General features: G+C 40.1%; 3 protein-coding genes across 3 annotated transcripts; 2 read left to right on the plus strand and 1 right to left on the minus strand.

Moving 5' to 3' along the window:
- Positions 1–1,753: 1,753 nt before the first annotated feature.
- LOC133738277 (RNA demethylase ALKBH10B) lies at positions 1,754–6,257 on the plus strand. The gene is made up of 7 exons (XM_062165778.1): positions 1,754–2,463; positions 4,018–4,145; positions 4,267–4,384; positions 4,634–4,735; positions 4,849–4,964; positions 5,141–5,295; positions 5,395–6,257. Exons 1-7 carry the CDS (start codon positions 1,941–1,943, stop codon positions 5,870–5,872), a joined length of 1,620 nt encoding a protein of 539 aa, XP_062021762.1. The 5' UTR covers positions 1,754–1,940; the 3' UTR covers positions 5,873–6,257.
- Positions 6,258–7,109: 852 nt separating this feature from the next.
- On the minus strand, positions 7,110–8,923 carry LOC133738278 (uncharacterized). The gene has a single exon (XM_062165779.1). The coding sequence runs from the start codon at positions 8,848–8,850 to the stop codon at positions 7,357–7,359; it is 1,494 nt and encodes a 497-aa protein (XP_062021763.1). The 5' UTR covers positions 8,851–8,923; the 3' UTR covers positions 7,110–7,356.
- Positions 8,924–13,795: 4,872 nt separating this feature from the next.
- LOC133737804 (putative F-box protein At3g22650) lies at positions 13,796–15,076 on the plus strand. The gene has a single exon (XM_062165297.1). The coding sequence runs from the start codon at positions 13,796–13,798 to the stop codon at positions 15,074–15,076; it is 1,281 nt and encodes a 426-aa protein (XP_062021281.1).
- The last annotated feature ends 1,561 nt before the right edge of the window (positions 15,077–16,637 follow it).

Raw genomic sequence — 16,637 nt, forward strand, 5'->3', positions numbered from 1 at the left:
TCTTTTCTAAAATCAAAATCTACAACAAATAAAATTAAAACATGATTAATTTCATAAATCATAATTTAGTTAGGGTTAGAGAGAACGATAAGAATGGTTGGGCTGTTGTTTATGAAGTTAGGGTTTATATGGTGCCTTTTATATTGTAAAAGTGTAGCAATTAAAGTAAAGTAGTAAATATATATATTTGTGATTTATATTATAAAAAATAAATTAATATTTGTATATATATTAAATATATAATTAAAAAATAGATAAATTAAATATATGTATATATTATTGGGGCGGGTTTGGGGATGGGAATCACAAGACCATCCCCGCCCCATCCCTAATCTTAGATAGCGGAGATTAGGGATCCCCATCCCCATTCCCCATTTGTCCCCGAATCCTCCCCCCATTAAGGGCGGGTATCCAATGGAGCTCCGCCCCGCTAGAGATTTTGTAGGGATAGACACCACCTAACTGGTAATAGAACAAGAGAAATGTAATTAGTTTGAAATTTATTTATCATTTTATTCTTCTAATAGATATATGCTAGACCAATGAATTATACCTTGTTGATCTTTTAGAATAAACATACGCGAGAATTTTTCTAATAGACATATCTAGTTATTTAAATTGAGAGATTGCATGCGTGTTTGCTTATGCGATCTAACTCTGAAAATTGTTTTAGTCCTACATTTTGAATCAATTAGTCATTAATTAAAATTTACAGTCGGTTATCATTATCAATGATTATTACTACAAAATCGTGTTCGATAATCTTAAAATTTAATACTTCAGTTATGAAGTAATTTCTTCGTTTCACTATTTATGTATACATCCATACATAGTATAGCTAAGTTAAAAGTACACTACCTAACTAGTTAAGTAGTTATATTATTTATTATTATTACGAAAGAGCATATAGATTTAATTAATGTACTAATTACATAATCGAAACTAAAGTTAAAGATATTACTAACAATTATTTACATATCAATCATTGGATCGATTAGTTAATTATGAGTTGTGCAAGACATAACGGCTTTGCGATATTATGTTCGAGGTTTATAAAGTTAAAAAAGGGAGTAATGTTCAAGTTCCTCAAATTCCTCAACATACATTCCGCAAGAGAGGGGCAATTAGTCATCAATCCTATCACACTCTCAAATCCCTTGAGGTTTATGATAAACTAGCAAGACTGGAGCAGTACATGTTGAGCAAGTTATTGAAAAATCCACCTTAAATCTTGGTATATAAGACGATTAACATGCATAGAAAATGTGGCAGAGTTCTAAATCAAATCCAAATACCAAATTAGGACTTGACGACTTGTACCGCACGTTAATTTTTACCCCCAAAATTTAAACGTCTTCAAATTTTATGGATAACGCTAAAGACATAATACATTTACCCTAGATCAGACGGTCCAAAAATCGAAATCGGCAAGTAATTTCTGCACGTGCAAATATTTCACTAGACCTACCCACAGCCAACTACCTCTTTGTTGAAGAAAGAGTAAGGCTAGTTATGAACCCTACTTACCTTACTCTGTGCCCTAAGTTCCCTAACCAAAAAAAAAAGTTAGTCTTTCACAAAGCCCATTCACCAAGGTAGTACCAAACCACCCAACCTTCGCTTCTGTTGTGCCACGTCACTGAAACCTCGAAATTGCCACCTCGACGCGTGGTCCCCACATGCACGGAAATGCCACGGTCCAGCGGCACCCTCCTCCTAGTATATTATTATATATATAAATCCCAACACCACAAAACCCTTCCATGTGAAAATCTCTCTCCTCCTCTCTCTCTCTATAATTTCTCTATTAACTTTCTCTGCGTGACCGTAATCTCCACCGAGCAACCACCGCGCCGGAGCTTTAAGAGACCCGATATTCCGGACTCTGGAGCGTGAGTGATTCGGAAAAAGGAAAGAGTTTTTGATCGAGCTGACTGTACATGGCGATGGCGGTTGGGCCAGCTGCGTTGCCGCCGGCCGATGGAGGCAGTCCTCCAGCGATGGGACCCGCAATGATGCCGATGACGGTGGTGCCGGACGCGGTGGCGAAGGATGCAATAATTGGGTGGTACCGCGGCGAGTTTGCGGCCGCCAACGCGATCATTGACGCACTCTGCGGGCACCTCACACAGCTCAGCGGCGGAGGAGGGGCCGACTACGGCGCCGTGTTCGCCGCGATACACCGCAGGCGGATGAATTGGATCCCGGTGCTCCAGATGCAGAAGTACCACTCCATCGCTGACGTGATGGTGGAGCTCCGAAACCTCGGGGCGAAGATGGCGGAGCGGGAGAGCCACCACCAAAACGGGGACTTTTTTGAGGCCGAGGACAATTGCAAGAGCAGCGAGGGGGCTAAGTCGTGTGTGGAGGACGAGAAGGTGGAAGAAACTAATGGAAATGAGCCGGCCGCCGATGAGGTCACTGAAGAAGACGGTTCGCCGGAGAGTGATATTACCGACTCAGGTAAGTGATCTGGTTCCCTTTCATTCCAAGCTGTGGTTTTTATGAATCATTTCTGATTTTTAATATTTTTTTTCGATCTATATTTGCTAGTTTTACGGTGAATTTACCATAACTGAGTGAGCCAGATTTCGTAGCACTGCACTAAGTTTTGAACTTTTCTGTTTCCGATTTCAGTTGTTTGATCCCCGGTGTTTGAATTTCCGATTCTCCCTAAAAAAAAAGGCGAAGGAAGTTGTTATGATTATGGTATTCTGAAGTTTAGGTCCATTTTGGTTGGTGAGGAAAACTGGAAGAGAAAGTGGTCTGGAATCTGGAGAGAACTTTTCCTCTGTTGGGTGCCCGAGAAAAAATGAAAATCATTTTTTTGATTAATTTCCCTGACTACGAAAAGATTTTATTATTAAGAAACATAGCTAGGCTACCTTTTCCGTCCTATTTTTTCAATTTTTTAAAGAATGAAATGAAAACATGTTTTTCTCCACCAGATCCTAGATTCAATACGCCGTTACCAATTTTCTCTACCTTTGAATTCAACGTTCTGTTAGATAGTGAAAGATAGACCTTTTTCAAGTTTACCTCAGTAAAATAAAATTACTGTTGTTTTCGCGTGAGAGAAATAAAAATAATTGCGGTTGGTATCGTCCCGAGGTTTAAGGGGGGTTTGGAAATTTCGAGGTGGGGGGCAGGAAAGTTTGGATGTACTGGGTGTCACAGTTAGTTTTTGGGGGTTAGCAAATGGGCTTGAAGCATCAGTATCGGTTTGATGCAATAATGGCTCGAGAGGCGTGCCGTTGATGTAATTGTAGGCGGCGGTCCATCTGAGCCGTCCCTTTTATGGTTGACGTCACGGGGTACGTTTGGTTTTGTGTGGCGTGAGTTTTGACAAAAGCGTAGGCCTTATTAGGGTGGTCATTCCAACATTTGAGTTGGTGTTGGTTTGACTCGGTTGATATTACCGAGTTGGAACTCGGGGCCGAATATGGTACTGCTGGGGAGATTCGGATATGTAGTGTCGATGTCTCGTTGCTTTACTGTGTCTGTGTGTTTTTGTTTGTTATTGTGTCCTGTCTCTTTGGGTGCGTGGTGACTAGTGACAGCTTTTGCAAAAACAAAGCAAAAGTTCATTGTTCTATTTGGAATAAAGGTAGTAAGGGTACGGTTGGTTGTATGGTGACCGGAAAGTGACGTAATCAAATTTGTTCCGATATGCTGCGAATCTATGAAACTCGTTTTCATAGTAGCTTCCCTAGTGTTAGTGGGGATCCTACTACTCCTACTTTTGCTTTGCCTTCTTAACTTTTTCCTAGTTTTAGCTTGTTTAATAACTTAAAATATTGTGACGTTCAACGATATGATAGAAACTTGCTTCAGTTTCTGTGATATAGTCGACAGGTTTAGACAAATGCTGGCCTGTTTTAACTTTTTGAGAGTCTAATTTACTCAAGAAGTACATAAGCCAATCAGTATTCTAATCTTTTCTCTGTCTCAACTGTCGCAATGATCATCTGTACTTATCTGATAAGCTTTTTGTTCATCTGTTTGATGTGAGTGCAGGATCTCAAGAAGTGCTCAATTCAGTGAACACTGAGATATGTTCTAACCATGATGACTGTGAGGCACGTCGTGCCCAGATCAAGTTGACAAAAGGTTTCTCAGCAAAGGAATCAGTCAAAGGGCATATGGTAAGTTCTTTCTTCCACTATCTCATTTCTATACAGAAGGTCGAAGCAAACTTGATTCTTTGATTTATTCTGTGAAAGAAATACAAGTAGCTATGACTGATTGGTAGATGTTACATGGCAGGTTAATGTTGTGAAAGGCTTAAAGCTATATGAGGAAATATTTACTGACTCTGAGCTCTCTAAATTGACTGACTTTGCAAACGAACTCCGCACGGCTGGTCTGAATGGAGAGCTCTCAGGTAAGCCCATGCCCTTATCCTTTAACCCCATCCTTGTGATAATTCAACTGAGTTTATGTTACTGTGTAAGTAATGCTATTCTAGACAAGGCCATCTAAGCCTTCTGTACCAAACACTTTGCCATGTACTTGGTATGAAAACAGGCGCAACTTGCCTTTTTGACATAATACCTGAAAGGCTAGTGCTGCAAATTTCAATCATTTACTTTTATGCATAAATTGTGATTCTATGTTGTGGTGTTGAATACAGGTGAGACCTTTATTTTGTTCAACAAGCAGATTAAGGGAAACAGGAGAGAGCTGATTCAGTTTGGAATTCCAATATTTGGACAGGTCAAAGATGAAGCTGCAAGTAAGACTCAAACTATCAATTTATTCAGTTTGGGACCCGTTAATATCAATCTTGCATTTTATGCAGTTGTGACTACATACCGACTTTATTTTAACTTGACCTGTTATTTTCAGGCAACATAGGGCCAATTCCAGCTCTTCTCCATGATGTGATTGATCACCTGGTACTGTGGCAACTAATTCCAGAGTATAAAAGACCTAATGGTTGCATTATCAACTTCTTTGAGGAGGTATTCACTGTTTCGCTGCATTATCATGTTACCTCCTCTGTTATTGTTTACTAGCAGTCTAGCACATAGCTGCAAAGAGGGCGCTTCACACCATGGGTTTGTGTTATATGTCTTGTTATTTACTTTAAATTTGAGTGTAAGAGAGAAGCCCGGAAATCATGATATTTCTTGTGCAGGGAGAATATTCGCAGCCATTCCTGAAACCACCACATTTGGATCAGCCCATCTCCACTCTTCTCCTCTCTGAATCCACAATGGCTTTCGGGCGCACCCTTGTGACTGATACTGAAGGGAACTACAAGGGGCCGCTGACCCTCTCCTTGAAGGAAGGGTATGCACTCCTAGTTCTTATAATTTTATCCCCATATCTATTAATTGTGATTTCTATTGAGAATAATCAACTCATTAACATTGATTCTACACTCTGCAGGTCTCTCCTAGTTATGAGGGGAAACAGTGCTGACATGGCAAGGCACGTCATGTGTCCATCTCCGAACAAGAGGATCAGCATCACATTCTTTAGAGTCCGAGTAGACTCCAACCAATTTCAGTCATCACCACCAAGTCCAACACCGAATGGTGCCATGACTGTATGGCAACATGGCGTTATGAGCCCATATGCAGCTCCAGATGGAGCACCCAATGGCTATGAGGCAATGGATGTAATGCCAAAATGGGGTGTCCTTCGTGCTCCGGTGGTCATGTTAGCCCCAGTTCGTCCTATGGTAGTGAGCCCTCGAAAAGTTCCTCAAAGTGGTACTGGAGTTTTCTTGCCATGGACTGTGGGATCAAGAAAACCAGCAAAACATCTTCCACCTCGCGCCCAAAAAGGACGGCTTATGGCACTCCCTTCCCCGGCCGAGACACATGTAGTGGAGTCCACTTCTGAGCCAGGCATCACTGTTTAAGGAAAATCATTGGGATCAAGTTAGTCACAGGCAGCCCTGGGTTGAAAATGATATGAATCAGCAAAGACAGTATTCATATTTACTTCCAATTAAGTTCTGCAGGAGTTTTTCTTGTTGTACAAACAGGCCTAGGTGCTGTTAGAAGAGTCTGTCTCAATTTTCAAAAATTTTCCCTTTTCTTTTGCCGAGTAAGAATAGGTTTAAAGGGGGTCACAGTAATTTTAAATTGGATGCCAGTCATGGTAGTGCTTCAGAGGTAGTTGAGCTTATCAAGTTGTGGAGTGTGAGTTAGTTTAAGTGCTGAATTTTGTATTGGGGTTATGTTAAAGTTTTTATAGACAGGTTATATCATTTTCTTAACAAAGTATATCTTTCTTTTTTTCAATTAATCCAGGTTATGTGAATTAGTTTCTTTTAGAGAAGCGTTAACTTCTAATTCTTAATGTCAACTGACACATTTCAGATTAATTTTCTTCAAATGACCTATCGGGAATTACTCGTGCTGTGCCTTTTTTATTGTTGATTCTGTGACTCTCATTTTGAAAGCTGTACTGTATTATGTGTTTTAGTTCTGCAGAGTGGAGACATGTGAGGAACAGAAAAAAGAATATCACCTGTAACCCAAAAAAAAAAAAAAAAAAAAAAAAAAAAAAAATCACCGGGTTGAGAAGGTAAATGACTCGAGAGGCAATCTGCATCCTTTCAAGTGGGGCAATGTGCATACAATTTGCAGTGTACAATGATAGCAGCGAAGGTTAGGGGTTAGGTATAACTATAAGAAGGCATGCTGTTGCACCAGAACTTCCTCATACTTGTGGAAATGGCAACTGTATCGAAACTGAGAACTCATGGTTGAGTAGTTTGGTGCCGTAGACATCTGTTGTTCCGTGTATATGCTATAGCTTGCTGCATTTGCATTCTGGCACAGGTCCCTCAAATGGAAATTCAATTATCCATAACACATACAAAACGTGGTCAACATTGAACTGCAGAAACTTCAAATTTTGGTACTGGGAATGAATAGGACGGGCAGCACTAGAATTTGCAGATTGATTGTCTCATGTAACAAGAGAAGAAAATTACCAGGGTATCATCAATATCCAAAGCAGGCTGAAGCCCTGGTTAATCAAACTACGATCCAGAAGGAGGCTGGCACAGTTGGTAGCTTTAAAGATGCAAGTCATCAACAGCAAGTTGCGGAGAGAATACACTCACTAGCTATATCAATACGCAAAAGCATCGAATATTTTTAGAATTTTACTTAGTAATGGTCACAAACTAACATCTTTGTACACAAAGCTGGTTCAGCTTTAACATCTTTGCATTTCAAACCACCTTAAGAGAAAATGAAAAGAAAAAGGCAAAAAAAAAAAAGTCCCCCATTACATATGAGTATATGACACACTTGTCGCAGAAACAGATACGGGGGTAATACAGAATTTGGTGACTAAATACGAGAATAAAGAACTTAAAATTAATTGCTGTCAAGCTTTGGCGGGTTCATCATCATCATCTATATCCCAGCTCAAGTCTTCTTCTTCTTCCGCAGTGCTGAGCCGCTTCTGCAGCTCAGCTCTATTAGCACTTCCACCACTTGCACCAGGGTTCGCTTTCTTTTCATCAATGCTGCTAAGATCCTCAATCTCATCCCAGCCAAGGTCTTCTTCCTCAGGTTCTACTGAGGGCCGGGCTGAAGCAGGAGCCGATACACCACTCTCTTTGCTAGATGCAGGAGCCTCATTCTTCACCTCTAAAGCCGCTTTATCATCCGATTTTGATGGCGGCAAGTCTTTCTTCCCAGAATCCCCTTGTACATTCACTTTCTTCTCCTCATCAGATTTTGATGGCATCCCAGAATCCCCTACTTCATTCACTTTCTTCTCCGACTCCTTATCACCACTAGACTCCACAGCACTTTCTTTCTTCTCATTATCGACTTTCAGACTCTTCCCTTCCTTCTCTTCAACAACCTCCGAAGTCCCACTTTGCAATTTCTCACCGGAACTCTCTTCCTTGACAATCTTTTGCTCCGAATCTTTGCTAACCGACTCTGTTTTCGCTGCCACATCACTGCTCACCTCTCCCACCTTTGAGGAACCCTTATCTCCAACCTGATCATCACTCTTCAACTCCTTCTCCTTCACAACTCCACCACCAACTTCACTACTCTTCCCTAAACTCGATTTCGCAACCACATTGCCATCACTTTCATCATACTCATCATCATCAACATCCCAACTCAACTCCTCCTCCAATTCAACCGAAATCGCCCTCTTCACCAGATTCGCCCTAACATCCTCAGCTTGCTTGAGCTTATACACCCTAAAATAATACCTGCTCCAAAACGTCTCATCATCAACCACATTCGGCGCGACCTTGTTGTAAATACTCTCCATTGCTCCATTCCCCTCAAGCAAACCCTCAATCTCCTCCCTCTTCTCCTCCAACACAAACCCCGATTTCCTCCACTTCCTATACTCCTCCAAATCCTCAGGCTCCTCACAGTAGGTGCTGACGTCACCCTGAATCGCGCGGACCTGAGACTCGAACCTACTGTACTTGTTGGAATTCAAGCTCCTCCGCTGGGGGGTCGAGGTGTTGTTGGAATCGGACGAATCGGATTCGTGATCGGGGGCGAGGATGCCCTGGGAGATGATCTGGGCCGTTCCTGCGAGGACTGTGTTGCCCAACTCATCGATTCTGGTGCCGACTGTCTCCAGCGACCCCTGGGCGACCTCGATCTCTTTCTTCAGACCCGACCCGAATTCCTGCAAGTCGCGGCGGTACGTCTCGATGACGGTCTCGGACTTGGTGGCGATGGTTTTGATCAGATCGCCCAAGTTCCACCCGCCAATGCCGGCTGGGTTGGGATCCGGTTGGGGCTTCGGATCTGGATCTTGGTTACTGGTGGGCCCCGATTCGGATTCGGGGTTTGACGGATCGGGCTCGTCTGCGAATACGGACTTGAAGAAATTCATGGAGGATTATTGGGGAAGCAGAGAGAGAGTTAGAATTACCTGAAAAAATGTGAACAGATTTGTTTAGGAGCAGAAAATAACAGACTGATACGTGTTTGCCAATGTCGGGTCGGGAATTGGGCTCATTTACCACTCTTTGCCCCTTTGGATTGTTGGCCCAAGCCACCCACAAGTCCATCATTAACTATTGTTTCACCAAATGTGTAGATACTATTTGAGATTAATTTCGTTCAAATAGAATTATATTATGATTGAAATTGTGAGTCCAGTAGTATGATGAATGAGTTTTATGAAATACTATTTTGATCATTTTTCATTTTCTTGTAAGATGTGCGTTTTTTTTTTCTTTATTTATTTTCAATGAGAAGATAAGATTACTCTCAAATATGAGTAATTGAAAAAAATTCAGGTTGATTTTCTTTTTAAATGAATCAAATATATATGTGACAATTATACGGGTGGTCTTAGTGGAGGCAACTTTGTGTTTTTGGTGAAACCGACCACTTCCTACAAGGCTGCACCACCATTGCCACCGATGTGATCGACTAATCAACAGTGAATGACTACAACTCTCCTATCCATGATCAATTTTTCATCCAAACGACTAATATTTGGCGATTCGATCTCGCTCAAATTTATCTAGAAGAGAATATCAAAGTGAAGAATAGTAGACCGGCCATACAGACAACCAAACAGAAAAATGAAAAGCGGTGGTGCAATTAGGGGTGTGTCTCAGTTTCAACAGCAAAAAATGTCACCCTAATATTACTCTACTTTAGTTGTTTAGAGGTTGATAATTTTAGGATTAAATTCAGTTTAGTCCCTCAAACTTTAGGCCAAACATCAGTTTGGTCCCTCATCTTTTTTTTTAATCAAACTCATCCCTGATCTCTCAAATTGTATCAATCTCGTCCAACATTTGAATTTGGCTCGAAAGATGACGACATGTGCTGAGTTGGAGCCGACACTAGGACCCACTTTTCAGATTTTAGAAGGGCAAAATGGTCAGCCTCCAGGGTCAATTACTTGATGTTGGCAATTATGCTAGTTGTTGTACGTTTCAGAATAAAAATCACTTGAAGCAAAGTAAAATTCGAGCTCTCTCTCCAATATGCTTGGTATCAAATCATAACTTTCCTTTTGATATCCTTGCAAGTTGGTTTTTGCTTCCCACCAAAGCCGGTGATCCATGAGAAAGAACCTCATCGATCACTAAATTCTCTTATCTCTTCCTCGTTAAAGTCACATTCTTACTTTTTGTTACCGCATTTCCAAGCATGGAATCAGATATCCAATTAATCATGTTGCCATTTCTCCTTCTTAACACTCCAGCACTTTGATTAAATCACCAAACACATTAATTGTTCTTACTAGCATTGCTTGTGAAACCATAAGCGATTATGCAGGAGAAGAGAAAACACTGGCTGCCTCTTGGCATTTGCCACAGGCTCTTCACCTTCATCATGAACAGCCTCATTGCTAGAAGGCTTGTCAAGCACGTAACGATAACCAGCCATCATCCAACGCCTCAAGGTTCAAGCAATGAAGTGGTTTTTGTGGAAGACCAACAACCCCTTGTGCCAAACAGGCCTAATAGAGTGGAGAGCATATACATTCAACAGGCTCAGCATACACCAGAAGACAATTCGGGTTTTGAGATCCAAGTTCACTACAAGCAGACAGATGATAATGATTCAAAGATGAGGAATTCTTCGGATAGCCACAAATTGTCTTCGAGTAAGAGTTTACAAGAGTTGAAGCCTATTGTCACAGGTGTATCGCAAGCTAAGGACCCGGAAAAGAGTTTAAGCATTGCAGATGCAGTGAGGTTGGAGAAAGAGAAGGACAATAAGAAGAAAGGTATAATGCTAATGAGTAATGAAAAATTTACACTAGCAATGGTGGGTGAAGAAGATGAGAGATCAAAGCTTCCTTTGAAGCGTGCAAGGCCACTTTTTTATGTTGCACCAAATATAAATGAAAAATCAGACGAATTCATTCGGAGTAGGAAGGAAGCTATGAGAAGGAGCCAAAGCCTCGAGCTGCCCAAAACATATTAGCCTCCATGTTCTTCATAACAAAGGTGAAATGGTTATATATGCTTAAATGTATGTTATGCATAGAATAAATTGCTGTGTTTGAAATTTAGAAGTAACATGCTTAAATTTATGTCGGTGATACACTCAATTTTATGTAGTTTTTATTTGATTTTTCTTGATGAGCGAGGTAGTTTAATACCCAAAAGGTTTCCGGCTCCTCTAAAGTGAGGACTGTGTGAATTTACTTCAATTTCATAAAATCTTGACTCTCTATCTAATCTAAAGGTCATGACAATTGACACATCACTCTTCTATCAATTTTTAGTTTTTTTCGTCTAAACCACACTTAACTTGCTGTTAACTATAGACAAAAAAAAAATTAGGGATTTGGCGTGGAGTTGCTGTGTGTTCTTTCTCTGTGCTTCTAGCCATGGCAACTCATTCATGGTTGCAGAGAAGAAGAAAAAATAAAAAAGATGACATGCAGTGAATAGCAGCAATGAATATGCCATGCATGTGAATTATAAACATAACCCTGGAAGTTGTGTTAATTGGAAAATTCATCAAGAAGCAATACTGTATCGGGAAAAACTCAAATTGACCAAGAATGAGTTCGTAATACCATGACTAATATAAGTCAAGTGCAATTCCTCCTATCATCTGATAGAAATTCCCAATACTTTCCCAAGTTTCAATCTTGAATGCTAGCTAATAATTGTCCTTTTTGTTGTTACACAAGTTTTTTTTCTTCTTCTTAAATTCATGATGTTGGCTAATGGATCATTGAACAATTCTTGAACATATAATTCTAGCATTGGAACAAACCAAAGGGCAAACGCAACTGAGATAATGAACAATTGAATGGTAAATCAATAACAGCACGATTTGTTTATTCTCTTCTTCAACCATGGACGAGTTTCCATGGAAGCTCAGAGAAAGCAAACGCAGCAACTCAAATCCCTAATTTTATTTTCTAGAGTACGGCAAGTTAACTATAGAGGAGTTGGATCCAAAATTTAAAAGGACACCACTCCCTATCATAACTTAAACTTGATATGAGGTCTCAATTTTGAATCTCCTTGTGCATTGATGAGCTTAACTGTTTAAAATGATACCCTGCCTACTCTCCTAGAGGTTTCTTATTCATTAAATAATCTAAATATTTCAAAGTTACATAATTCTATACTATGTTAACATAATTCAATGTGCCTAAGGCTAACGCTAAATAACCATCATCTAATGCCGAGTGGTTTCTATGGACGGCCAACAACCCATTGTCCCAAACAAGCCTAATCGAGTTGAAAATGTCGTCTACCTTCAAGGCTTCAACAGGCTTGCCATACACTGTTACCAAATGACGGTGCGGATTTAGAGATTCAAGTTCTAATAAAGTATTCTAAGCATTACCCTATTTGACAGTGGATGAAGAGGGTTAAACCCTTACAAACTCCCAGGAATTAAAGGCTGTCCATATTCCACCAATTAATGTGGGATGTATTCTCCGTCAAGTGAACTGCATGGTAGGATTCATTTTTTTTTTCATTATGTTGTTCACCCTCGTCAAAGTATTTATTTCCAAGATTAAAAATAATATATAAAATTAATTACATTTTACCCGCTGAATTATGGGGTCATTTACAATTTCATACCCAAATATAAAATTTTGTCATTCGATCGAATACCCGAATTAAGCTCCGTTAGACATTTTCATATCAGGGGTGAAATACTTGGTTAAAAAAATTTGTTAGTCGATGATGTGGCAAGTAATTGCTGATTTGGCTGTTATCTAATGATGTGTCACTGCCACCTAGATTAAACAGATTAAAGAAAAAGAAAAAAAACAATTCTATGAATGAAGACTTAGATTTCAAAACTTGCAGAGTTGCAGCACCCCCGTCCTACTCCTCACTTAACCCATTTTCTCTTCTCCTTCTTCACCTAAATATACCCAATAAAAACCGCCAGCTGGAATCTCTGCTTCGGAGTCTCTAATCTGTTTCAACCAAATTGAGTTCAGAAACAAAGGAGAGCAGTGATGGGCTTGTGAGGGCATATTAGATGGATCTCAAGAACTTGGATGAACAGCTGGAGAGGCGCTTCAACAGGGTTTTGATTAGACCAAGAAACCAATTCGACCATCAACAACCTCGCCATTGCTGTCGCCGCCGCTGCAACCTTTACTCTATAGGCATGACTCTATACCAAAATTCATCTTCCAATTTGAAATTTAAAACCCTAGTTCATAGCCCAAAATGAAATATAAAACTCGCATATATATAGGCTTGGCGTAGTCCCTTGCCACCGCACTCGAAGTAGACAGTCATTTGAATTGTAAAGTAATGAATGTTCAAGTGAAGGAGGACTGGAAGAGAAGAGGAACTTGGGTTGGATCATCATATTTTCATTAAGAGAGAGGTTGAGAACAGCTCAATAAGGCCTCGAGAAAGCAAGGCTAACTCAGAAAATGAATTTTATTCTTTAAGGTTTTGAGAATTTTTTTTCTTTAATCTGTTCAATTTATGTGGCAGTGACACATCATCATATAACGGCCAACTCAGCATTTAACTGCCACGTCACCAACTAACAGATTATTGTAACTTTACTCTTTCCCCGAATCCCCGTGTATAACTGAATTTAGTTCAGGTATTCAAATGACAAAATTTCATACTTGAATATGAATCAAGAACGTAGTTAATCTTAATATATATCAAGAACGTAAGTTGTGATAATGAAATTTATCTAGAATTTTACCCAATATGGGCTTATCTTTTAGTCATGAAGTGTTTAGGATTGTAAATTTATGAGGTTTTTCTTTTCTTATACAAGTAGTATTTCATTCCGACTCCATCTAGCCTCTCTCTGTTCGGATAAATTTCTATCAAACACCCAAGTTTTTTCCGGCCGCCATGAGAATCACTTATAGCAAGGGAATCGCTACTGTTACATTCGATTCTCAGCGTCTCTTAACTATATTCCCAATAGATGATCTCCCCGACATTGTTTTGGTTGACATCCTTTGTCGACTTCCATGGAAGTTTGTTCTTCAATGCAAGTGTGTCTGCAGATCTTGGTTGGCTCTCATCTCCCATCCTTATTTCAATAGCCGTCGTGCTCTATATCTCCGAAACCATTGTGATGACGACGAGCAAACTCTGATGTTCGTCAAAATTTCAAGGCCTGAACATCGCGCAAGAGAACTCTTTACAATTTCAAAGCAGACTCCTCCGGTGTTAACAACACTCAATTTTCTTCCCAGGAGCCTCATCCATTCTTTGGATATAGAGCTGGTTGTTGTAGCCACGTACAATGACTTGATTTTGTTGTGTGAAACATGGGGTTTTCAAAGGAAGTACAAGTACTACATCTGCAATATATACACCAAGCAATGGGTTGCTGTTCCTCCTACCATTCAATTCCCCCGGCCAGATGTAGTCCGTGTAGGTGTGGGATTTATATGTGATTCCGACTATAGGTGCCTGATTGTACGACTCATTCAGTTTGAAGCAGAACCTGGCTTCCGATTAAAGGTGGAGATGTTCTCTTCCGAGACTGGTAAATGGACAGAATCAGTTGTCCTATGCCCGCAAGGGTCTAGACCTGCTGATCTCAAGCCCATTACACCAGCCCTTGCTTACGATGGAACCCTGTACTGGTTAGGTCATGGTGGCTTTCTTATTGGGTTGGAACCTTTCAAGCTCAACCATAACCATCATTGTCGTTTTATTTCCAGGCTTCCTGTAAACTTTCGTGAACTTCCCACCGAGTGCCTGGGTGTGTGCCGGGGTTGTGTGAGGTTGTGCCGGTTGTATGTAAATCATTCGACTCTTGATGTCTGGGAGCTGAAAGAAGATGATGATCGTGAGGTGGAAGATGATGATCGTGAGGTGGATGAAGTTGGAGGCAAAATGATGAAATGGTGTTTGAAAGAGAGGGTCATCGTGGACCAAACTTTTTTGCGGAGTCCCGAGCTTCTGGCTTTGGACCCAAATGATGAAGATATATTGTACCTACGATGTTCTAACTACCGTGAGGCAAAGATTGTAACGTACGATATTCGTACAATGAAGGTGATTGACATCTCTCGAAAGTTTCCATGTACTGATTTTCACATAGATGCCTTTCCATTTATGCTCCCATGGTGGCAGTGGCCAACCCCAGTTCCTAGACTAGACTGCCACACCAATTAATAATTTAATATGCCTCCGATTCTATTATTTCCAATTGGAGCAAAACAATTGTACTTTCTGTTTTGTTGAAACGCTAGAATATTAGTTGTTCTTTCATTTCCTTGTTTCAATACTCGTATTTGTGTGTGTGTGTATATATATATATATTTTGAGATAGAGACAGACAATTATTATTCAAAAAAGAACATGTGTTTAGTTACACTCCTCCTGAAGAGGGTCAACAAAAAAAAAAAGGTGGTGGAGAATGAAATAAAGTAGATACTGAAGAGCTATATGCAAAGTCCATGTAGCTAACCGGTGAGCCATTTCATATAAATATGATGGAACGAGGATCCTAAAAGCTCATGAAAGTGTCTGCCAATGTCCTCATAGATGGGGTGCAAACGCAGCCCATGTGAATCAGTGGAAGATAGATACTGCACCAAACCAAGGTAGTCTTACTCAAAACAGACAGGCCCAAGATCATGATCAATAGCGAACTGACTAGCCAATCTTCCTGCTAGAGCTTCTACCTGACCAGGTTTGTAAACATGCTGAACAGTCAAGGAACAACCCATAGCTAGCGGTACTAGTTTGGCCGGTCTCCACCTAGGATTGGTGAGGTGGTGACCATGAATTAAAAAAAACAACCTTTCACCGGCCAAACCTTGACCAGCCAAACCCAGGCCTTTCGTGACCCAGGCCAAGACCAAAGCCAAGCCTGTGACAAAATTCTTGACCCAGCCTTGCCGGTTGCCACCTTAGCCCAAGTCCAATCGTGGGCCACATCAAGCTAACGTCAGTCGATGCAGATAGACTGGACGCGTTTTGTTAGTGCGTCTGAAACAAGTTTTTGTTGTCTACCGGCAGATGTGAATTGTTGACGCGCTGTACGTGTGCTTGCACGTGGTATCTTACAGTTGGCTATCTTTCAATTTGAAACCAACTTGGTTTCTATATCCAATTTTAATCAATGGCATGTAATCAACAAGAGATGCAACAGTAATAAAACAACTATAAACGGTAAGAAATATTAATTAAAAAAATTCTAAAAACTTGTGATAACTATAAATACCCAAAATTTGTTTTACCTCCCACACCTAAATTTTTTTATTTCATAATTACACAAAATTTGTTATGGACGTGCAAGGCCAAGATCAAGATTCATTCACCTAAAATAATTATTGGTAAATGTTGTCGGTGGCTCATAATTTGTCCACCCAAAAAAAAAAAATGCTATGTCTTTTTTTTGTTCACCTAAAATAATTAATCATTTTATTGGTAGGTTATACATAATGTCCACCATTACCATCTATTTACATTAAATATATTTCAATTTTACAATAAATAAATTAACAAAAAATTCAATGAACAGTAACTGACCGGTCAAGAAACAGAACGAGTATAAACACATGTCCAATGGATTAGTCTGGCTTTACCAGGCTTTCGCCGCAATGTCGGTGCAGGTGTCCTGGCGCTGGGATACCACTGCATGGGTGTGTGAGTTACTAACAACTAACCCGATCAAAAAAAAAGAAAAAAAAAAAAAAGAAACAGAACGAGTATAAAGTATAAACACATG

The sequence above is a fragment of the Rosa rugosa genome, chromosome 3, assembly GCF_958449725.1.
Source record: "Rosa rugosa chromosome 3, drRosRugo1.1, whole genome shotgun sequence".
Classification (NCBI taxonomy): Eukaryota; Viridiplantae; Streptophyta; class Magnoliopsida; order Rosales; family Rosaceae; genus Rosa; species Rosa rugosa.